At 40.1% G+C, this 25139-nt stretch overlaps 1 protein-coding gene across 1 annotated transcript in view; it reads left to right on the top strand.

Moving 5' to 3' along the window:
- Positions 1–9778: 9778 nt before the first annotated feature.
- The window catches only part of Scel (sciellin), a 63498-nt gene continuing 48137 nt past the window's right edge, over positions 9779–25139 (top strand). Inside the window, exons 1-6 of the mRNA XM_045146024.1 lie at positions 9779–9834; positions 13026–13085; positions 13389–13448; positions 17121–17180; positions 17568–17627; positions 18874–18933. Of these exons, the coding sequence (XP_045001959.1) occupies positions 9779–9834; positions 13026–13085; positions 13389–13448; positions 17121–17180; positions 17568–17627; positions 18874–18933 (356 nt within the window). The remainder of the gene's footprint in view (positions 9835–13025; positions 13086–13388; positions 13449–17120; positions 17181–17567; positions 17628–18873; positions 18934–25139) is intronic.

Here is a 25139-nt window from a genome sequence, read left to right as displayed (position 1 = left end):
TGTAAATACCAGTCCTCAAGTATGTCAGAAATACTTTTGAGGTTTTCTTAATATTTTAGGTAAGGTATTTTTAATTTATTTCAAAACTATCATAAACTTTTTTCATTGAGAACTTTATTGTATGAACCTATTGCATATTGATTATATTCCCATTTGGTTATACTCTTATGTTCCCTCTCTCCTGACTCTATTCCAGTGAAAGTCCTCCTCAGTGGGGCTACTGGTATTTATTGTGGGGTTATGAATATACCAGAGTCTGTGTGGGGTGGCATGGGTGACCATGTCTCAGAGTACACCTTGCTACCCTGAGATTTTCACAGTCTTTCTGCTCCCTCTTAATGCAATGTTTCTTAAGCCTTGGAGGGCACATTAGAAGTCGCCTTCAGTGCTCAGGTCTCAACAGCCTTTGATTTTGTGCTTGGATGAGTTTTGAGTCTTCTCAACTATCACAAGTGTTGAAATAAAAATTCTAATTGTCTCTGAGTCATGAAAAACAGACTCACTTTTTCTACTTTGAGCTCCTTTCACTTTATAATTAATATTTAGAGACAAACTCAGAAACCTGAAACATCCTCTCATGTGTTCCTGCCACACTGCTTAAACTGCTTTCCATTTAGTATTTCCACATCTTCATTATTATTGTGAGATCTAAACATGGGTCTCAGTGGAGACTGAACATGTTAGATCTGCTTGATCGCCTGACTTTGGTTCTTTCCATTTTGTCTTCTTGGGGTTAATTTTTTTTGACTCATTGTAAGATACAGTTATAGAGCTATTCTTTTTATTTAAAATTTTCAAGGTAAGGTCTCAGTCTAGCCCAGGCTGACCTGGAATTCACTACATAGTCTCAGGGTGGCTTCGAACTCACACTGATCCTCCTACCTCTGCCTTTGTGCTGGGATTAAAAGCATGCGCCACTTTAATGAATCACAATGATAGATCTGTTCTTTAGTAAAGGGGTGACCAGCTAGAAAATGCTGGTGGAGGAGAAAGGCGTTGTAGCATTGGATATTCATCCTTCAAGGGTAAAACTCCGGAGCTGAACTAGTCAGGAAACTTCTTGGGATCTTAAAATTTTGTCCTTAGGATTTTTTTTTTAAATTTTTTTTTTTATTTGAGAGCGACAGACACAGAGAGAAGGACAGATAGAGGGGGAGAGAGAGAATGGGCACGCCAGGGCTTCCAGCCTCTGCAAACAAACTCCAGATGCGTGCGCCCCATTGTGCATATGGCTAACGTGGGACCTGGGGAACCGAGCCTTGAACAGGGGTCCTTAGGCTTCACAGGCAAGTGCTTAACCGCTAAGCCATCTCTCCAGCCCTAGGATTTTTTTTTTTTTAATGAGTTGGGAGACTATTTCTTCACTGAACTAATTAATGATATAGATTTGATTTATAACTTTTCATTTCTACAATGATTATAATTATGTCATGAAAGCAACTTTCCTAGTGTTCTGTCTTACCTGGTTTGTCCTCTGACTCTTATGGCATGAAGCAATTAAATCATAGTTTAAATAGAATTATTTTTGAAGAATTAAAATAAATTGTCCTTGTACCACTTAAATTCTAATGTAAAATCAGTGACACTAGAGAGATGAGCTTTAGATTCAAAAGAAGCTAAATTTCACAGGAATTGGTAGAATCCATTTTTACTACTCTAATTTCTTTCTTCCACGAATGATCTGAAAAATAAAATTAGGACAACTTGCATGTTTTAAGAACTGATTACTTTAATCACAGCATGGTGATTTTAATGAAAGAATATGAAAGGGAAGTGTTTCTTATGTAATTAACACATGTCCTCAGGAGAACAAAAAGTTGAATATAGCTTCTTGAGACTGAGCAAGAACGTGTAAGTAGGTCAGCCAGATTTTAAGAAAAAGAGGGGAGTGTTATAAATAATAACAGAACCTAGCATTGTCCCATGTAACACTGTCAGTTCCATGGGGCTATTCTCAATGTGGTAGATGTATTTGTAATGTAGAGTTATTTCTCATCTAAGCAAATATATTTCTTGATAGTCTTCAGATGGGATATGTCTTTAAGAAACACATTCTTTGATGTCTTATAACAAAAAAGAATCTTTTAAAAAGTTTTTAATAAATAATATCTCTTAAGGCAATCTTGATATTTTTGTTCTTTAAAAAATATTTATTATTTATTTATCTGCCAGGAGAGAGTGGGAGAGTGAGAGAGAGAATTTGAATGAGAGAGAGGAAAAGACTCTTACCACTCACTCACTGTAAAGGAACTCCATATGCAAGTACCACCTTGTGTGTTTGGCTTTACCTGGGTACTGAGGAATTGAACCCGGGCCATCAAGTTCAACTTTGCCAGCAAGTACCCCTTTACCTGCTGAGCCATTTATCCAGCCCACAAAAAAGGTTCCTAGTGTTCAAAATATTTTATTATCTATTAGAGATAAAAGTGAAATGATTAGGTGGGTGAGAAACAAAAAATAAACATGAGCATGTGTAGAACAGATTTATCTAGATATACCTGGGGTTTAATAAATGCATGAAAAGGGCAGAAGAGAAGGTTTCGCGGTTAAGGTGTTTGCCTGTGAATCCTAAGAACTCATATTCAAATCTCCAGGTCCCACATAGCTAGACGCACAGTGACACAAGCATACAATGTTGCACATGTGTACAAGGGGGCATGCACATCTGGAGTTGTTCACTATGGCTGAAGGCTCTGGCACACCCATTCTATCTCCCTCTCTCTCTGCCTCCTTCTCTCTCTCAAAATAATTAATAAAAAATGCATGAAAAGGAGGTGAATTGCAAAGTTAGAATATTGGACTTTATAGGCTCAGAAAGGTGGGGGTTGAGTTCAAATCAACTCAAAAACGAAGGTAAAGTTTCACATAACATAGTTTGGCATGATTCTAATATACATTAATATTTTGAATGCAATATCATCTCATGCATTTAAATTCAATATTGAAGTGTTTTCTTACCTAACAGACATTATCTTTAAAAATCTAGGTATGCACATGCTCCTAAACCAGGTTTACATACAGAAGCCCAAAAAGCTGCAGAAACAAATATAAGGTACAAATGATCTCTGTCTCCATATGTGTAATAATAGCAATGGTAAAGCATGACTTTGTTAGAGCATTTAAAAATTACAAAATAATAATTAATTAGATTAAAATCAATTTTCCTACCAACATACTTATAGTGGGTAATATTTTTTAAAGATACTTATAGGATTTTATTGTCTTTCTGTCTTAAGCTTTATATTACAAAAACTAAAGTTATCTGTACATAAGGATAAGATAAGATCAAGCCCCTTGAAGGAAAGAGGCTTGCCCACCTCTGTATTCCCAGCACTTGGCCCCTGGTCTAAGACATAGTTGCTGTTGGTGTAGAAATGAACAAGAGGAGCCGGGCGTGGTGGCACATGCCTTTAATCCCAGCACTTGGGAGGCAAAGGTAGGAGGATCTCTGAGAGTTCGAGGCCACCCTGAGAATACATAATGAATTCCAAGTCAGCTTGAGCTAGAGTGAGACCCCACCTTGAAAAACCCCCCGAAAAAGAAATAAAGAAATGAACAAGAGGAAATACACTGGCTTAGTTGAGCTTGTATCACATAGTGTTGGCTTGTCGGATGTCCTACCCAACCTCTCCTGGGGCATCAGGCAGGCTTACAAATTACAGTGATTCTTCTGGGTGAAACAGCATTTTGTAAATGTCTACTTTCACCATAATGGTTCTGGTTGCCTTAGACATCCCACTGAGTCTAGTGTTGGAACTTCTAGATATATCTTATTCATCTTTCTTCATTTTTTTAAAAGGAAAATTAATGCTTTTGAAACTGTTTTTGAAATCCAGCTGTGGTGGTATACACACCTGTAATCCCAGAGCTTGGGAGGAAGAGGCAGGAGGGTTAAGTGCAACTTGAAGGCCAGCCTGGTCTACATAGTGAATTCCAAGGCAGTCAGGGCTATATGGTAAAATCCTGCCTCAAACATCAAGCCAAGAAAATACTTTTTTAAACGACACTTTCACTTGTTCGTTTAAGAGAGACAGAGAGAATGAGACAGTGAGAGAGAGAGGAAAAGAGAGTATGGGCACGCCAGGGGTTCCTGCCACTGCAAACAAAGTCCAGAGCCACACTGTGCACCTGGTTTTATGTGGGAACTGGGCAATTGAATCTGGGCTGTCAGGCCTTGGAAGCAAGTACTCGCAACCACGGGGCCATCTCTCCAGGTCCCTCAAAAATACTTAAAAAGTAAAGCTATTTCATAGGTTCATCACTACGATGAATCAATTTTCTTCAGTCAAAAACCATTTTGATAGAGATATTTTTCAAAGTTCAAAAGTGGTTTCATAACCTTTTGAGTCTCAGAAGGGTCCCAGTTTGAAGCACATACCACAGAGATAGCTGACTTTTTGGATAGTCCTGTTTCCCCATGTCTACAGACTTCACGTGAGATTCCTCACTTCCCAGCCTGGGTCCCATGAGTCACGTGATGCTTGTGTGTGTGTTGTGAAAGAGTACACATGCATGAAGCTCAGAGAAACAGTGTTCTCTGCCACAGGCCTTCCCACAGTTTTCAGCCTGCACATGTGTGCAGTGACTCACCAAAATTAGGTGACATTTCCCAAGCATTATGACAACTTCCCTTCTTGTGGGAATCAAACCTGGGTCCTTTGGGTTTTCAGGCAACTGCCTTAACCAGTAAGCCATCTCTCCAGCCCTGAAAAGAGGTTTTAATCACAAGAAGACTTGTGAGGATTTTCTTAACCATTTCTTTTCATGATCTTGGGGAATTAGTATGGATCCAAGCCCTTTGTAATTCAGATGTTCATGTGTCCTGTTATTTGAAATTGCACTTTCAGGGCTGAGCACTTAGCTCAGCTTGGGGTGAGAGGGGGTGTAAGAGTGCTTATCCAGCATGGGAAAACCTTCAGATTCAACCCCTAGCACTATAAAGAAAACAAAATCCTTTCTCTTTGGAAGCCAGAGAAAATGCATCTTCACTCCATTTGAAGGATTCACTAGGGACCTGTTACCTAATACTCCTTGAATGTGGCAGAAGAAAAGAAAAGGGAAAAAAAAAAAAAACCTCCCAAATTCTTTTTGATGCTTACTTGTGCGTTTAACATTAACTGGACTTTCTTTTCCATGTTCTTTTCTAAGTGAAGAACTTGGAAGCCACCAATGCAAGTCTTGGGGGGGGGGGAAGAAAATAGTTAACTCACTGAGCAGTAGATGGCAGAGCCGACACCCGGGTGGCGGGATGGAGAGCAGAGTGTGTGGGGATGTGCGTCAGTGGCTGTGTCTGTGGGCCACGAGCTGGTATGCTGGGCGGTTTTGTTATTCTGAATAACACATGAGCATCATTTCCTTCACAAGAAGCATGAAGAATTCTGTCAAGTTCAGTTTCACTGTCACTGATCTGCCTGTCTTTCCTCTTGTCTGTAGGAGTCAGGGTCTGGGTGATGTCATCTGGGTGTCCCCTTCACTTCAGCAAGCTGACAAGGGGTAAGATCTCAGAGCTCCCCAAAGCTGAGTGTTTCCCTTTCTTTGTGACTCCAAAATGCCTTGCCAGTGCTTCTCTAAGCTCCCCACATGAGCTGAACCCCACTGCTGTGTACTGCCAAAAAAATGAAAGGACTAAGGTCCCCATCTCTCTGTAAGCGCGCGAATAGTGGATGGTGCTGACAAGTAGAACACACGTTTTCCTCTTCCAGTGCCTTGACTCATCCTCCTGATGTCGTGAGTCAATTTTCACTCCCATCTCTATCCTAGCATTTGTGACTGGCACACGTCTGTCTTCCCAGCATCTCCATTTAGGACACCCTCATCTTCTGTTCCTAGTGTGCTGTCCCCTTGCTTCTATTCTGTTCTTCCATCCCTGTAGGTTCACTTTTCTGCAACCTTTTAAAAAATTTTTTTAATTTTTTTATTAACAACTTCCATGATTATAAAAAATTCCCCATGGTAATACCCTCCCTTCCCCCACTTACCCCTTTGAAACTCCATTCTCCATCCTACTCCCTCCCCATCTCAATCAGTCTCTCTTTTACTTCTGATGTCATGATTTTTTCCTCCTCTTATGATGGTCTTATGCAGGTAGGGTCAGGCACTGTGAGGCCATGGCTATCCAGGCCATTTTGGTTCTGGAGGGAGCATGTTGTATGGAGTCCTGCCCTTCCTTTGGCTCTTACGTTCTTTTCACCACCTCTTCTGTATTAGACCCTGAGCCTTGGAAGGTGTGATAGAGATATTGCAGTACTGAGCACTGCGATCATTTCTTTCCAGCACCATGATACCTTCTGAGTAGTCCCAATATCACTGACATCTGAAAAGAGAAGATTCTCTACCAAAAGTGAGAGTAGCATTAATATAAGGGTGAACATTAACAGAAGTGCTTACTGGGCAGTTTGATAAGCATAGTATATACATTTAGCCAGACAACCCCTGTTTTAAGTTTTCAGTATCAGGGATGTATTGCTTTCCCATGGAGTGGGCCTCCAGTCCAGTTAGAGGGCAGTTGGTTTCCCCCATAACAGATGTGCCACTATTGAACCCGTTGGCTCATTTGGCCTGGCTGGCCAGATATAAGGCTTTCAGTGTCCACTGATGAGTATCTTCACTGGTGATTTCTCTTTCTCCCATTGAACTGCATACAGAATGGCTTCTTCCAGCTTTCTGTCAGCTGGTCTACATGGAGAACGTTACCAGCTCAGATCCAGCCAGATTTCTCAGTGGCCTTGCAGCCCAAGTATATGGAGTCTTCAGGAATAGGGTCTTACCATCTATTCCTGGTGGGAAACCAAGGGCCTCGGCAATGGCCTATAACATTTTGGGGGCATCAGGGACCTCCCTGGCCAGCATCTCACTGGAAGATATCCCATCCCTGGCACTGAAAATTTTCTAGCAACAATCTATGGCTCCTGAGTGTTCCATTGTCCAAAAAAGTAGGATTACATATGTTTTATTTATGTCCTCTTAGATTTTGATTAGCTGTTCCTCCACCTTTCCTTTACTCAATCTCTTTCTCAGACCTTGTTTATTTATTTATTTATTTATTTGTAAAAGAGAGAGAGAGAGAAAGAGGGAAAGAGAAAATTGGTGTGCGTCAGGGCCTCAGCAAGACACTTGCGCCACCTAGTGGGCATGTGCAACCTTGCGCTTGCCTCACCTCTATGCATCTGGCTTATGAGGACCCGGAGAGTAGAATACGGGTCCTTAGGCTTCACAGGCAAGTGCCTTAATGGCTAACCCATCTCTCCAGCCTTCTGGAATCATTCTTAATTCTTCCATCCCTTTCTCCTATTTAGTATAGCCATGAGTGACTTAACAATCTAAAATATCTCTTGTGTACGTATTCCCGATGCCAGTTCAAATACTCAGACTCCAGTTTTTTGTTTTTTTTTTACTTGTACTCTTTTATTTTACCTAAGCATTTCCTCCTCCCATGTCATTACCACCTGTGCTTGTTTCCCCTATTGTTACTGTCACAAAATACCTGATAAAAGCCACTGAATCAAGGAGAAGTTCATTTTGGCTCATTTATAGTCTTTGCTGACCTTGATGAAGGCTACTGTTCAACAGTTGTTTCTGACTAATCTGACAATACCAGATTAGATCGCTGTCTGCCATTCTCAGATGCTCTGTCTTTGTTCATGCCATTCCTTCCACCTAGCAATCATTTCTAGCCACAAGGCCACCGTGCTAATCCATCCAAGCTCCAGTGTCATTCAAAATCCAGATCACATATTGCCTATGTGAAGTCTTTGCTGAGTGACCCAGTGCCTTCTGGCTCTCTAAGCAACGAGAACACCACTATTACCATTTCACCACACTTCACCACGTCTGCTTTCCGTCCACATCATGCAAGTGAGCGTGTCATTTTCGCTGTCACGTCCTCAGGGTGGGTGCTGTGACTCTGAAGTATCTGGCAGATTGCTTTGTCCTAAGGAGGCGTTTAAGTACCAAATTACGACAAAATATGAAGTGTCATAAGAAAACCCTGGGTGAAGATATTCCATTGCTTAAATCCCAAACTCAAAGTTTCCCCTCGTTCAGTGTCCTTAATGAGGAGGTTTCACTAGAGAATGTCTCGCTGAAAACAAAGCAGGACAAGCTGAAAACGAAGAGTGGCTAGATACGGTCGCACATACCTGTAATCCCAGCACTTGGGAGGCTGAGGCAGTAGGGTCACAAGTTCAAGGCCACTCTCAGCTACAGTGGAAGATCCTGTCTCAACAAGCAGCAATAGCTGAAAAGATGGAAGAAAGTGACGTTTGTCTTGTCTCTGTAAATTCATAAGAAATGAATAGGAACGGAACTCTGTGTTCAGATAGAGCCAGAAAGTGTATGAGGGTTTTGTGTTTTGTTTTTATTTTTTCTCTCATTTAAGTTCCTAGAGCTCTAATTTTATTAATTGACTTTATTTAGGTCTGTTTTTTTTTTTAGTACTGGGGTTTGGGCCTAGGGTCCCACACATGCTTGACAAGTGCTCTACTACAAAGCTATATCCCCAACCCTCTTTTTGTTTTGAATCAAGCTGTCCTTTTGTTTCCTCAGGCTGGTCTTGAACTTACTCAGTAGCCCATGCAGGCCTTGAACTTGTGATCCTCCTTCCTCAGCCTCCTAAGTTGTTAGGATGATAGGTCCATCTCATCAGGCACAACTCAATATTTTGTTTTTAATAGCCACTGAACAATATTTTGGTGAGTAATTGGGATATCTGAGGGAGAGACCAGTGAGTGATGTCAAAGGGCTGTGAGAATATGGCATAAGTCACTCGACACAGTAAGAACAGCAGTTGGTTGACTTTTCCTGTCTCTGCTCCCCCACCCAGGCACAAATCCCACAGCTACACACGTTCAACACAGAGAATTGATACCTGGACCAGGGAAGATGTACTACAGCCTGTACAGAGGGAATAGAAATAGCTTTATTATCTGAGCTGTTCTTTGTGGAGTAGTGTTGCTGCTATCTGATTAAGAGCACTTAATTTGTCACAAATGCAATGGTGAAACTTAATACCCAAGGCTTTTGTTATCAATTTACAGTCACTTTAAAAGCCCATATTCTTTATTTATAATACAGTCTCCATTTCATTTACTTTACCACAATGTCTTCTCATTATCTATGCTAATTTCCTTGTGTTAAACACAAGCAATGGCAAACCCTGATAAATCTCATCGTTGTGACTTATGACACTCAGAAAAGTCTGGGTCTAAAATTTATAGGATATTTAAATTTTCTCTTTTCCCTTGGGACAAGTTTACAGCTTCAGTTTGCCAGGTAGAATTTCAAGCAAGGAACAGTAACTGAGGAACATGTCAGGGGAGTACACAATGTTTGTTTCACACAAGGATAGAACAATTCTCTCTCTTTTTTTTTTTCTGGTCATGGGCAACAAATTTTTCAAGTATTTTAGTATTCTTAGCCTTCAATCCTATTTATAAGTACATGTGATTACATTAAAGGATTCTTCAATGTGATGGTGGTCAATTCATCACACTGGGAATCTTTGAGAGGGCTGCCCTGGACAGCCCTGATGACCATAGCACTTTCCCCATCATCTTCATGTAAAGAAGGGTCACCATATTGCTCTGAGACTGAGATGATGTCTTGATGCCTGTAAGTTGAAGGAAAAAAGATAAGTATAGTAGATATGCATTAAATGAAAAATCTACTATGCACAGAGAACTATTTGTGATAATGGCTGAAATTAAATGAAAATTTGTGATTTTCCAAGCCTGGTGCCTAGCACTCTATATTAATTTGCCAGTTCTTTTCTAAGACGAATATGAATACTATTCCCATTTACAGATGGGAAAATGGCAAAAAGCACGAGATACGGCAGTGAGCTGTGGTGACCCCTAGAGGGGACTGCAGGTGTCCTTCCCTGGCTTGGAAGCTTGAGGGTATAACTAATGAGTTTCCAGGTTTTATGACGTTAAGGCAAAAGAGGGATGTTGAGAAATCTGAGAAAGTCCATGATTCTAGAGCAGCAGGAGTACAGAACCAAGATTTGTGAATGGAAACACTAAATGCGGAAGGCTAGGGAAATACAGATGGGGTGGGAGGAACAGGGAGAGAAAAGCTGGGGAGAAGACATACTGTGGGGGCTCCAAAGGAGGTGAGCAATGGGGAGCTCTGTTGGAGAACACTTCATCCCAGTGTGCCTTCTTGGGGAGGAGAGCTGAGCCCACATGCTGAAGTGAAATTCTCCAAGCCAGAAGCTTAGCTTAAAATAGGTTACTCCTGAGCAAGTTTCTGGTTATGCCAGACAGGGCTTTACAGTCTTCCAATGTGGGAACCGGCTAGCAAATGTAGCTGACCTAGAATGAAGCGGTAGTAGAATTTAAGACAGGAGACAAATCATGCAAGTAGAAATTCCATCTACATTTAGTCAGTACCTACATGTGTTGATTCAACTACACATGGAAATAGTAAGCATTCACTTAAAGACTGAAGAGATAGATGCAAAGTAAAATATAGTTCTAAATTTTAAGTAGATTATTTTGGTCAGGGACATTTACATGCCACTAGTGTTCAGTTACTATTGTACATGGTATAGTGAATTAAGGTTCCATAGTGGTGGTACAAAACCCCCAAATGTTTGAAGTGTCCCATACAGAGCTGGAGGATCAGGAAGGCTTCTTTGGCAATATGGTGTTTGAGAAGGTACTTTGAGGGATAAATAAGATGTCACAAGTGATTAGGGTAGGGCATGTGTTATACTTCAGATGATTCCAAGTTCTTTTTGAGGTGAATTCTACCTTTTGGCTCTGGGCACACTTTTACTAATGTTAGATGTTTTGTTCTCTTCCAAAAGTGAAGAAATGGATAATCTCATAAAAATGAACAAAAGCTTGAATAGGTAAGATTTTTAAATGTCCATTTTTGTCCTATTGCTGAGTTGCATATTGTTATTTCTTGTATCTTTTAAATTTTCAGTCTTAAAGTATGAGGCTCCATACCACTTACTGGGCTAGACAAAAAAAATCTCTTAGAAATCTTAGGTTAAAAAGCTCAAAGAAATAATCATTTCATCATTATAGTTAATGTTTATTAAATGTTCTATTATAAAGAATCGATTCTCACTGGGTATAGTGGTGCACGCCTTTAATCCCAGCACTTAGGAGGCAGAAATAGGAGGATCACCAGGAGTTTGAGGCCACCCTGAGACTACATAGTGAATTGTGAATTCCAGGTCAGCCTGGTCTAGAGTGAAACCCTACCTCAAAAAAACCGAAAAAAAAAAAAAAAAAAGAATCACTTTTCATTAGGGTAGTGTTGCAGTTACCTTTTTGTTGCCGGAACAAAGCACCTAACAAAGCATTCCAAAAGCAGTTTGGGGGCTGGAGAGATGGCTTAGCAGTTAAGGTGTTGCCTGCAAAGCCATAGGACCCAGATTTGATTCCCCAGGACCCACGTAAGCCTGATGCACAAGGTGGCACATGTGTCTGGAGTTTGCCGTGGCTAGCAGCCCTTGTGTGCCCATTCTCTCTCTCTCAAAATTATAAATAATTTTTTTTTTTTTTAAAAGCAGTTCGGGAGGAAATGTTTTTATTTTGGCTTCCAGTCTGTAAGGAAGCTTCCTGATGGCAGGGGAAAGAATGGTACAAGCAGAGGCTGGACATCACGTCTGGCACAGCCGGTGGAAGAGAACAGCAGGAGAGTGAGCTGAGCTCTGGCAAGCAGGAGCTGGCTATGACATCTCTAAGACTGCTCTCAACCATGTACCTCCTCAGCAAGGCCCACTGTCCAAATTGCCATCAGCTGAGGACAAAGCGTTCAAAACACACGAGTTTGTGGGGAACATCTAATTTAAGCACAGGTAGTTATACACACATGGCATGTTTCTGATAGACTGATAGACTCACATGTACACAGTTTGGTTTGATTACTGAATACTTGCAGTGTAGCCATTTGAAAAATCCACCCGTATCTTCATTATCATTATTCTGATTTTGAATCACATATGGTTGTAAAACTTCAAAAGCCTACATTATTCTAGAGGACCAAAATGAATGACAGAGGCAGAAAGAGTGTCCATCATCTTAACGGTCTCTCAGTTACTTTGAGCACTGACAAATGGAACCAACAGGAACCGAAGGGAAGAAGGCAGAATGAAATGACCAATGATTTGGTGATCTGAGGTTCATAAGAGATGGCTTTCATGCCATGCTTTGGAGATATGGGCCTGTAGCCTTGACTGTTGAGGAGTTGCTTAAATTTACTACTTTCCCTGTTCCTCATTTACACGGCTAGTTTTTAGTTCAGGAGTTGCAGAAGGCAGTGCGAATGAGTGCGGGTGACTTAATTTTATGAAACCCAGCAAATGGAGGAACCCGCACTAGAAGAGCACGTGCCCTATGGGAAGCATCTCTGCTTCAGCTGAGGGTCCTCGTGTGGGAATTTGAATTATCCTGAACATTTTCAGGGGATCCCGAAGATCAAGTCACATGTCAAGGCCATCTCTGTAAGCACCAACTCACGTGTTAAATTTTCTTATTTTAATTTAAAAATACTTATTTATTTATTTTTGGAGATAGAAGAGAGAGAGAGAGACAGAGAGAGAGAGAGAGAGAGAGAGTAAGTAAGTAACTAAATGTGAACACCGGGACCTCCTGCCTCTGCAAATGAACTCCAGACATAAGAGCTACTTTGTGTGTCTGGCTCTATATGGGTACTGGGGAATTGAACCCCAGGCCGCCAGGCTTTGCAAGAAAGCGCCTTTCACTGCTAAGCCATTTCTCCAGCCCACATGTTGCATTTTAAAATAAAAACATCCCATGAACCCAAATAACACATCTATGGACCTATCGTGGCTTTCAAATCTCTAGTTCATGTCTTTTATTTAATTTTTTTTCCCCAAAGTCTAATGCAATTTTAATTTTAAGTGGTGGAAAACACCTGTGTGGAATAAAGTAATTCCTCCTTTCCCAGCCAGCTTCTCTAGCCTATTTTCGTGTAGGCTGGCCTATGTCTTTAAAGGTTTAAGCATCTGTTACTACTGACAAGATTCTCATTCATTGTATTTAAAGAAACCAAGGCCTCGATGGCCTCTTCCGAGCAAATCTGAAAGCAGAACAAGCTGAGAAAAGGTAAGTGCATCTGTCTGCTTGGAAGTCCTGCCTCTCAGATGGCTTGCCTTGTTGCTTCAGATGGTGGCGGGAAGGGTTCTGTATCCTCTGGCTTAGGAACACACTAGCAGATGGGCTAGCTGTCCCAGCATTGTACATTTAGTTCCGACATAATTGCCCGGAAGGACTTTTTTTGCTCTCTCATTGAATGAGAGTAAATGAGCAATTCATGGAGAATGTTTATTGTATCTGACCTTTCAAGATAACACACAGTTTCATTTTCACATGCCTTTTTTTTTTTATTGGAATTCTTTGTGTTTACAGAGCCCAAAGCCTTGAAAGTCTCATCTTTATGAATACCCGGATGGACAAAGATAGCAAAGGGTAAGATGCAATCAAGACAGGCTACTTGGGCTGAGTTGTGGCATGTCTTCTGTTTCCTGGGGGAGACCTCTTGCTCAGGGGAAGGGTCAGGCAAGCTGATGTCATAGATACTGGGTAATGGCCGGGACAGGCTGGGCATCTCAGGGCTGCTCCTGCCTCTGACACTGAGCTCAGGAACTCTAGGCTTAATCTCTAGGGACATAAAAAGAAGAGTATGACCTACCTCCCTTTTATTTCTAAAAAGGAAAGAAATCTAACTGGCTGTTGTGGGTAGTGTTACAGGTAGTTTACGAACCAATGATATTGATCATAAGACACTTTGGTTCTGGAAACATAGCCACTCAGCACTAAGTCTAGAATGTAAAAGATACTTTTCGGTTGGAATCTTGGTAATATTTTGTATGTGTATCTCTACATAGGCATTTGTAAACACCTTTAGGTCAAAAGCCAGGCTTTCAGAAAGAAATTGCATCACAATATAGGATAAGAAGTGATTAGTAACTGAACTAGCAACATTTATAAAATGAGTTTGTATTTCTATACTAGAATTCACAGCTAGAAATTGGCTTTTCATTACTGATATTATTTTTCATGTTGAAAGAAATCAAACTCTCGACAGTTTCATTAAAGAGAATCCCAGAACAGTCAGGAGTGACAAAGGATAAGGGTTTGTGAGGTGTCTACTGTTTTCTCTTGGATTGGCTACATTCTTTGTATTTGCTGAGCCATTAAGTTTGCCTTTCTAACATGATAATTATTTCTATTGTCACATTTTTTTTTTGTTTAAAACCATTGATATGGGCCAAATCTGATCACAAGAATGGTGTTATGTTTTTCCAAGTCAATCCTGGCAGATGTTTTCTCAGCTTTCTGATGCCGGACACTTAACACTGTCTGTATGACCCATGTCTTTCCTGGTGGAGAATGGATAATAGTCCATATGTGTGTGTGTGTGTGTGTGTGTGTGTGTGTGTGTGTGTGTATTTGGTTTTTGGAGGTAGGGTTTCACTCTAGCTCAGGCTGACCTGGAATTCACTATGTAGTCTCAGGGTGGCCTCAAACTTCTGACGATCCTCCTACCTCTGTCTCCTGAATGCTGGGATTAAAGGCATGTGCCACCAAGCCCGGCCTGATAATAGTCAATAGTTTTTAAGGTGTTGACATGTGTTTTACAGGAAACAATGAGATTTCAGATAGTTAAAAAGCACAGGGCTTGGAGAGCTCCACATAAGTGATGGGAAGTGGGAAGAGTAGACGGAACATTATGCATGGATAATTCCATGAGCTAGGAAGGAGAAAGGAAAAGTGATGTCTGATGTGGTATAGCTTGATAACAAGTGGGCTCTGGCTTTGATATGGGAGTAAGTGATTGTGTCACTGTACACGGTAAGAAAAATATCCCAGTTTCTTTTCCCCTCTGCCCCCTCTCATCTTCCATATAGGGAAAGAACTCGAAATGTCAATAATCTTATCAGAATGTAATCAGAGAAGAAAATGAACAATATTTTGGGGAATATAAAGGGATTAACTTTCATATTCTTTAACTGGTTATTGACAACTTCTATAATTATAGACAATAGTTTTCTCCCACTACCCTGATTTTCCTCCTTCAAATGGCCCCTCCACTGAATCCCTTCTTTTCAATTAATCTCTCTTCTATTTTGATGACATCAGTTTCCACCTCCTATTGTGTAGGTCTTGTGTAAGTAGTGTTGGTCACTGTGAGGCCATGAATATCACAGCTACTTTGTGTCTGGACAGCTTTGTAAGCAATCCACCCCTTCCTTTGGCTGTTTAATATTTTGCCCCTCTCCTTCAATGGTTCCTGAGCCATGGAGGGTGTGATAAAGATATCTCAGTGCCGAACACTCTACTGTCCCATCTTCTCAGCACTATAGTGAGTTTCGAGTTTCCTCATTGGTCACCACCATATGAAAAGAGAAGTCTTCTGTTTTGTTTTTGTTTTGAGACATGGTGTTGCCACGCAGCTCAGGCTGACCTTGGTATCAAAATCCTTCTGCTTCAGCCTCCCAAGTACTGGGATTACAAGCCTAGGCCATCATTTCTAGTCTCTATTTTTTTTCCCTAGTTTTTCATATATGATGGTTTTAATATATGTGATTAACTTGTGTAAAGTACTGTAGTATAGTAGAGTCATTTCAGCTCTTCCGAGATGACTTCAGATATTTTTAAATATATCTTTTAACTTTTAGGAGAAATAGGGCTAACTCCACAAAGTATTTAAATTTAAAACATTGACAACTTGATTTACACATTATGTGAATCATGTTTGTGCTTATATATGATAAGATCTCAGTGTGCATATTAAAGCTGGCCTCCTCTAATCTACTCTGCAAAAGGAGAAAGATGAGGCCTGCTGGGAAAGCTTAATTTTTAATTTTTTACATTTATTTGACAGAGAGAGAAGAAGAAGAAACAGATAGAGAGACAGAGAAAGAGAGACACACACAAAGAATAGGCATGCCAGGACCTCTGGACAATAAAAACGAACTCCAGACACATGTGCCACCTTATGCATCTGGCTTACGTGGGTACTGGGGAATGAAACCTGGGACCTTAGGTTTCATAGATAAGCGCCCTAACTGCTAAGCCAACTCTGTGTCCTGGAAAGCTTAATTTTAAGTGGATTCAACTTTTACCAAGAAATGGCTGAGAGTTTGATGTCAAGAGCCATTTGTACTGTGAGTAGTACCAATTGAATTAAGTATTTCTAGGAACTTCTAATCCTTCAGGCCCTGATTAGATCTTATTTGTGTTGTGAGAAATTGTTGCTGTCAAAGAGACTCCAACATACCACTGAGTTGCTTTCTCACACAATTCTTTCTACCTTTTCTTCCCTCTACCATCTCCTAAAGGAATCAAGGCTTTGGAAGTCTTAAGAAAATTAATCAAAGGACTGACAGTAAAAAGGGGTAAGAAAGAGTCCTATCTTTTTTTTTTTTAATTTTTTTGTTCATTTTTTATGTATTTATTTGAGAGTGACAGACACAGAGAGAAAGACAGATAGAGGGAGAGAGAGAGAGAATGGGCGCGCCAGGGCTTCCAGCCACTGCAAACGAACTCCAGACGCGTGCGCCCCCTTGTGCATCTGGCTAACGTGGGACCTGGGGAACCGAGCCTCGAACCGGGGTCCTTAGGCTTCACAGGCAAGCGCTTAACCGCTAAGCCATCTCTCCAGCCTGAAAGAGTCCTATCTTGATGCAGCTCTTTTATTCAGGTTAGCTTCATGCCTTTCAGAAATGTCATTCTTTTTTTTTTCCGTCATAGATGAACGAACATGTTCAATGTTATTCCCAAAGGGTGATGTTTTGGAGTTGCCTTGAATTTGGTGCAGGCAAACCTGCTACATAATCTCTTATTCTATGGGTTTTTAAAAAATAATTAAAATATAAATCAATTTTTAATGTAAATAAGAAATATAAAGGAAGGACAAAATTGAAACGTGAGAGGCATGATACAGACTGGTTGAAATCAAGAAGTGCAAAGTACATTAACAAAAATGAGCTAATGATAATTTTATCAAAGGAGTTTATGGTCATTCATTTCTGTAAAACATTTAATAGCACATTCAAGAATATTCTTATGCAGTGCTCAGAGAAAATTATGTGGATACTGAAAGAAGATTTGATGATGTTATTTTTTTTTCCAAAGAAGTCCAGATTTTGGATCTGTTATCAAAACAAGTGCCAGGACAGATAAAACCAACAGAAGGTGAGAACTGCTTGAATCTTGCATAATCTTGTTTTTTCCTAGTATATTAGTGATCTAAGTGATACTGAGGCAATTATATCTTTGTCTTTTCTTTTCTGTGGCTTAGCTCTGGTGCCCTTTCATTTCAAAAAGTATACTGCTTATTATATTTGAAATATATATATATATATATATATGGCCAAATAAAATCTTGGAGATAAGCTTAACCATATTATTATCAGCCAATTTGTTTATTAAAATCAACTTAACATCATTTATAATAATTTCTCTAAAAGCCTGAGTTAAGCATTAAAATTACAGAATGTATAGTATGTATCTAATGCTATGGGACTATTTTGAAACTAACCTAAGATTTCTTCTTCTTCTTCTTTTTTTTTTTTTATAAAGAGGTAAAGACCTTGATGATGCTATCAAAGTCAGTCCTAAGGGAAATGGACATACCACTGGGTAAGACTTACTCATGCCTTCATTACGATCTCTATAAGTGATGATTAATCAGAAGACAAAGTGACTTGGCCTTTTAGCTACATAACCATATTTTATTTAGCAAGGAATTGGACTCTAAGGATGGGTCAGTCATATGGCCATCCTTTCTTGACTCCCACAAATGCACTTCATTTTTAAAGGATGGTCTCAATGTTTAATTGTGACTTACCTTTTCTCCTAGATTAGGGGTTGTGATTTATTTATAGAGATTAATTATGGAGTTGAATTCTTTTTTTAACCTAAAGAATATAGTTTTGACATAATTTCCAAAATAACAAAGAAAGCTAGAAAAGTAGCCCTGACTACTCTCATAAGTCATCTTCTCTGAGGGTAGTTGCCTCAGCAGGCAGCCAGGGGGAGGCTGGGCAGTTGTCTGCTCAGGGAGGACAGACTCACAGCTGGGTTTTTGTTCAGAGCCATGTTTGCATGGTAGAATACTCAGTCACAATCCTTCTACCACCCTTCACCAGCCCCTTTGAGCTCAGATTATGCCCCCTTCAATGTTTTAATAGAGAAGCATGTGTACCCTGTGAGAAAAGAATCATTTGTTTTCCTACCATGTAAAAATTATTTCTTTTTACTTGACCTTTATTAACATAATTTTCTCTGGGTAAATGATATTTAAAATATTTAAGCTGGGCACATAGTCGTTGGGCTTACATGAAGCCACACTTTCTTATTATCATTACATTTAAACTCATTTAATTATAGACATTTTATTATTTAAAACTCAAAATGGTGATTATATCAGTTTGATTAGTAGCAATTTTATCTGGATCCACTGGAGAAACACCATCTAACTTACATCACTCCTGGGTAGCTTGTTTGGGGTGCTCTAACAGGATGGATCCACTGGACAATGCCATCTAACTTACGTCACTCCTGTGTACCTTGTATGGGGTTCTCTAACAGGATGCATCTGAGGGCAAGGCTGATTTTTGTTCAGTAAAAGGTTTCCCATATGCTTAGGCATTCTGAGAAGCAAGTATGTATGTACATGTTTGTTGATAGCATATAAACAATCTTAAATATTGGGTTTTCAACTGGAGATGTAAGAGAAGAATTGTCACTTGCATTTAGTGCTATAAATATTTACACTGGCATAAAGAACTTGTATGTTTATCACTTCTGAATTTTTTGCCCATGATTCATTTGCTTAGCAGTCTAATGAAGTGGCCTTCATTAACACTCGTTTCCTTATTCAAAGAAAACAAGACCTCAACGAACTTATTAAAGCAAATCCTGAAACAAATAAAAGTATGAAGAGGTAAGACAGCTAAAGGTCCTCTTCCACTTTTGTCTGGCATTTATGAGCATATTAGGATTCTTGTGCTGTTGTTTAGGATTCTGGGTTGCAGTTCAAGCCAGATAGCTCTCTTGTCTCCAAACAAATTATGTTTAGTCACTCAGTACAGATGATGCACAGAAGTCCTTTGCATTTTGTTCTTGGGTGACGTTTGCTATTAAATACTGAACATTGAACTCTTAACAGACATTAAATAGTAATTTTGACTAAAACTGTCACTACTAAGGTAAAGGGGTTATTTTCTCCTGTATATAGTAGTATGTGTTTGTATGCATGGATACGTGTGGTGTGCAGTGAATTGTCTAAATCTAAGTATTATGAGTATAAATGTGTGTATAAGTGTATGTATACATATGTATATAAGTGTATGCATGCATTTCAGAGTAGAGTACATATGAATGCTTGTGTGTATGTAAGTAGTTTGTGTGGACTGCTGTGTATATGTCTTGTATATCTATGTATTGTGAAGTATGGATTATGGTGTGCATTTAAAGATTATAAACTTGACAAGGTGCACTTGATTAAAAAGAATTCTCTTACCCATGAATTATCACAGAAGTCTGGCGGGCTTATGTATTCTTGCCTTTTATTTTTCTTATTTTCTTATTGCTAATTATTTATTTTTGGTTTTTCAAAGTCGGGTTTCACTCTAGCCCCAGGCTGACCTGGAATTCACTATGTCATGTCAGGGTGGCCTCGAACCCGTGGCGATCCTCTTACCTCTGTCTTCTGAGTGCTGGGATTAAAGGCGCACGCCACTACACCCAGATTTGCTTTTATTTTTAGGAAAGCAGATGGGATATTTTGTAAAAACTACATTGGTTGGCAGGCTGCTGCAAACAGTGTACCAAATACTTGCCTGTGGCTTCTCTTGCACTCACACTCGGTCAGTGAACCCAACATGATATTGTCTGTTGATTCTGAAATGTGTTAGCAATGCCTGGGGGCCCTGCTGGCAAGTCGAGGGTTCAGCCAGATAAAAGCTTCTGTGGGCCCTGTCAGGGTGACCTGCTCTGGGATGTGTGGAATGGTCAGAGGCACAGCCATTGATTCATTAGAGGCTTTCTGTTCTATAATAATGTCTGGCAAGCCTACTTAAAATAAGAGAGAGAGAGATTGAAGGAGAGAGAATTGGTCTCTTTGGCTACCTGAGTGGTTGAGGAAGATAACCCGAGGTAGGGAGTCTGAAAGTCCAGCTTCTTGCTTGCTGACTACATCACTGACCATCGATTTACTCATCTACCAAAGAGTGAACACATGATTGGCACCTACTAGATACAAAAAAAAAAAAAGGCTCAGATGTCGTTGTTGCAGAAATATGCAGGTGGACAGGACGCATACCTTGCCATCCAAGAAAAGTCCATGTGTTTGTTTCTAATTCCTAATAACACATTGCTAAGTGTAAGCTATTATTTTTCATATGTTGAGATGAGTGTATGTATACATGCCCACGGGCGCACACATGCACGCACGCCTGCAAACGTTGGCTTGCGCGAGTGCATTGGTTAGCATGTGTTAGCATGTGCGTGTGATTGCAAGGAATGACGATGGGTGTGCTGATGCATGTGAGTGCAAGTGTATGTGTTTGCACATGTACTATCACATGTATGTGTATAGTGACTGTGGAGGCATGAGTATTTGGGTAAGCATGCATATATGAGTACAGTGTAAAGGGATGTCTGTACATATGTGTAAGCATACATGTGTGTCTATATTGTACGGGTGTGCTTTCTAGATGCTTCTATGGACAATGGCTATCACTTCCTTTTTCTATACACAATAAAGCTGTTCAGATAATTTAAAAGTAAAGTCAGACCATGCTTCTTGCCCTATTAAAAACACTTTCAGGGTTTTCCCATCTCAGGCAGCATAAATTTCTAATGCTTACTGACAGTCTTTTACCTTCTCAGTAAGGCCATACCTAATGGGTCTTTTCCCTTTCAGGTTCATTATTGCCTTAAGATTTCGGTCTAAGCTGTTTGTATTTCTTGGAATGCCCTGACCCTTACTGTGACCTCAGAAAGATCATTTAAAAAATATTTTATTTAATTATTTTCAAGTGAGTGAGTGAGGGAGGAATAAAGACAGAGAGAGAAAGAGAGGAGAACAGGCATGCTAGGAACTCCAGCCACTGCAAACAAACTCTGGATGCATGCCCCACTTTGTGCATCTGACCTTATGTGAGTACTGGCAAACTGAACCCATGTCCTTTTGTTTTTCAGGCAAGTGCCTTAGCCACTGAGAAAACTCTCCAGCCAAAAGATCATTTTTTTTTTTTTAATTTTTTAAAATATATATTTTTTTTATTGACAACTTCTATACTTACAGACAACAAACCATGGTATTTCCCTCCCCTCCCCCGCTTTCCCCTTCATAACTATGCTCTCCGTCATATCCCCTCCCTCTCTCCATTAGTCTCTCTTTTAATTTGATGTCATTATATTTCTTTCCTATTATGAGAGTCTTGTGTAGTTATTGCTAGGCACTGTGAAGTCTTAGATATTGAGGCCAATTTCTGTCCAGACAGTTGTTGTGTAGGGAGTGGTACCCGTCCTTTGGCTTTTACATTCTTTCCTCCACCTCTTCCGCAGTGGGCCCTGAGCCTTGGAGGGTGTGAGATGTTTCAGTACTGGACACTCCTCCGTCCCTTCTTCTCATCACCATGTTGCCATTTGGGTCATCCCAGTGGGCATCGCCATCTGAAAAGAGAAGCTTCTCTAACCAGAAGTGAGATTAGCATTAATATATGAATATGGGGCTGGAGAGATGGCTTAGTGGTTAAGCGCTTGCCTGTGAAGCCTAAGGACCCTGGTTGGAGGCTCGGTTCCCCAGGTCCCACAAGGGGGCGCACGCGTCTGGAGTTCATTTGCAGAGGCTGGAAGCCCTGGCGCACCCATTCTCTCTCTCCCTCTATCTGTCTTTCTCTCTATGTCTGTCACTCTCAAATAAATAAATAAATAATTTTAAAAAAAGAAAAAAAATATATGAATATGAACATTAAGTTTAGCGCTTTCAGGGCAGTTTGGTGAAAGTAATGTATTCATTTATCCACACAACAGCCGGCTTTATATTCCTAAGGCTTATGACCTCCCTGCCATAGGCTTTTGATTAGGTTTTCAGTATCAGGCATGTATTCCCTCCCTTAGAGTGGGCCTTCAGTCCAATTAGAGAGCAGTTGGTTTTCCCCAGAGCCAGGTAATTTTATATAATGTTTTTGGTGTGCCTGAGATTTGACTGACATATCACATGAAGTCAGATGTGGACCATTTGTGGCATCATGACTAGAAAAATTTTGGATTTTCAGATTAGGTAGGGATGCTTAACTTGCATTACTGCTTGTCTCGGTACTCATCCAGTGATTCATTATTTATTCATTCAACAATTGTTCATGGAACTTTGTACCTTAAGTACTGTGGAGGTAGCAATGAACAAAGTTGATTAGTTCCCCCCACCAATTTTTTTTTTTTTTTTTTTTTGAAATAGGGTCTCCCTCTAGCCCAGGCTGACCTGGAATTCACTTTGTAGTCTCAGGGTGGCCTCAAACTCATGGTGATCCTCCTACCTTTGCCTCCTGAGTGCTGGGATTAAAGGTGTGCACCATGCTGGCCTTTGGTCCTTGACTTTGGAAGAGACAGTGAATTCAGTGAATAAGCTACCGGCTGGGACCACATTAGCTGGAAAGCTGGAAGACCAGAGTTGTTAGCTCTCTCAGAGGTGACACTGTCTTTCTTTCTGGTTGTTGATTTTTTTTTTTTTTTTCCCAAGATAGGGTCATGCTCTAGCCCAGGATGATCACTATGTAGTCTCAGGGTGGCCTTGAACTCAAGGCAATTCTCCTACCTCTGCCTTCTGAGTGCTGGGATTAAAACCGAGTGCCACCAATCCCAGCTGCTGCTGTTGCTGCTTCTGCTGCTGCCTCTTCCCCCTCCTCTTCCTCCTCCTCTTCTTCTTCTTCTTCTTTTTTCTTCAAGGTAGAGTCTCATTCCAGCCCAGGCTGACCTGGCACTCTGTAATCCTAGGCTGGCCTCATACTCACAGTGATCCTCCTATCTAAGCTTCCCACGTGCTAGGATAAAGGAATGTGCCACCACACCTGGCACATTTTTTTTTTTTTTTTGAGTATGATAAAATTTCTTTACTTTTTAACTTTTCAAGTATTATACTTTTTTTTTTTTATTAACATTTTCCATGATTATAAAATATATCCCATGGTAATTCCCTCCCTCCCCACCCCCACACTTTCCCGTTTGAAATTCCCTTCTCAATCATATTACCTCCCCATTACAATCATTGTAATTACATATATACAATATCAACCTATTAAGTATCCTCCTCCCTTCCTTTCTCCACCCTTTATGTCTCCTTTTCAACTTACTGGCCTCTGCTACTAAGTATTTTCATTCTCACACAGAAGCCCAGTCATCTGTAGCTAGGATCCCCATATGAGGGAGAACATGTGGCGCTTGGCTTTCTGGGCCTGGGTTACCTGACTTAGTATAATACTTTCCAGGTCCATCCATTTTTCTGCAAATTTCATAACTTCATTTTTCTTTACCGCTGAGTAGAACTCCATTGTATAAATGTACCACATCTTCATTATCCACTCATCTGTTGAGGGACATCTAGGCTGGTTCCATTTCCCAGCTATTATAAATTGAGCAGCAATAAACATGGTTGAGCATGTACTTCTAAGGAAATGAGATGAATCCTTTGGATATATGCCTAGGAGTGCTATAGCTGGGTCATATGGTAGATCAATCTCTAGCTGCTTTAGGAACCTCCACACTGTTTTCCACAATGGCTGGACCAGATTGCATTCCCACCAGCAGTGCAGAAGGGTTCCTTTTTTTCCACATCCCCGCCAACATTTATGATCATTTGTTTTCATGATGGTGGCCAATCTGACAGGAGTGAGATGGAATCTCAATGTAGTTTTAATCTGCATTTCCCTGATGACTTGTGACGTAGAACATTTTTTTAGGTGCTTATATGCCATTCGTATTTCTTCCTTTGAGAACTCTCTATTTAGCTCCTTAGCCCATTTTTTGATTGGCCTGTTTGATTCCTTATTAGTTATCTTTTTGAGTTCTTTGTATATCCTAGATATTAATCCTTTATCAGATATATAGCTGGCGAAGATTTTTTCCCATTCTGTAGGTTGCCTCTTTGCTTTTTTCACTGTGTCCTTTGCGGTGCAAAATCTTTGTAATTTCATTAGGTCCCAGTGGTTAATCTGTGGTTTTATTGCCTGAGCAATTGGGGTTGTATTTAGAAAGTCTTTGCCAAGACCAATATGTTGGAGGGTTTCCCCAACTTTTTCCTCTAGCAGTTTCAAAGTTTCCGGTCTGATGTTAAGGTCTTTAATCCATTTGGACTTAATTCTTGTGCATGGCGAGAGAGAAGAATCTATTTTCATCCTTCTGCAGATATTTATCCAGTTTTCAAAACACCATTTGCTGAAGAGGCTGTCTCTTCTCCAATGAGTATTTTTGGCATTTTTATCGAATATCAGGTGGCTATAGCTACTTGGGCTTACATCTGGGTCCTCTATTCTGTTCCACTGATCTACATGTCTGTTTTTGTGCCAGTACCATGCTGTTTTTGTTACTATGGCTCTGTAGTATAGGTTAAAATCAGGTATGGTGATACCACCAGCCTCTTTTTTGTTGCTCAGTATTATTTTAGATATTCGAGGTTTTTTATGATTCCAAATGAATTTTTGGATTGTTTTTTCTATTTCCATGAAGAAAGCCTTTGGAATTTTGATAGGGATTGCATTAAATGTGTAGATTGCTTTAGGTAAGATTGCCATTTTCACTATATTGATTCTTCCAAGCCAGGAACAAGGGATGTTTCTCCACTTTCTAGTGTCTTCTGCAATTTCTCGCTTGAGTGTCTTAAAGTTCTCATTGTATAGATTCTTTACTTCCTTAGTTAGGTTTATTCCAAGGTATTTTATTTTTTTTGATGCAATTGTAAATGGGAGTGATTCTCTGATTTCATCCTCTGTGTGTTTGTTGTTAGCATATATGAAGGCTACTGATTTCTGTGTATTTATTTTGTATCCTGCTACATTGCTGTAGGTTTTGATTAGCTCTAACAGCTTGCTAGTAGAGTTTTTAGGGTCCTTTATGTATAGAATCATGTCATCTGCAAATAATGATAGC

The sequence above is a fragment of the Jaculus jaculus genome, chromosome 3 (genome assembly GCF_020740685.1).
Source record: "Jaculus jaculus isolate mJacJac1 chromosome 3, mJacJac1.mat.Y.cur, whole genome shotgun sequence".
Taxonomy (NCBI): domain Eukaryota; kingdom Metazoa; phylum Chordata; class Mammalia; order Rodentia; family Dipodidae; genus Jaculus; species Jaculus jaculus.
Note: the sequence above shows the minus strand (reverse complement) of the source record. Positions and strands in the feature narration are given on the sequence as shown.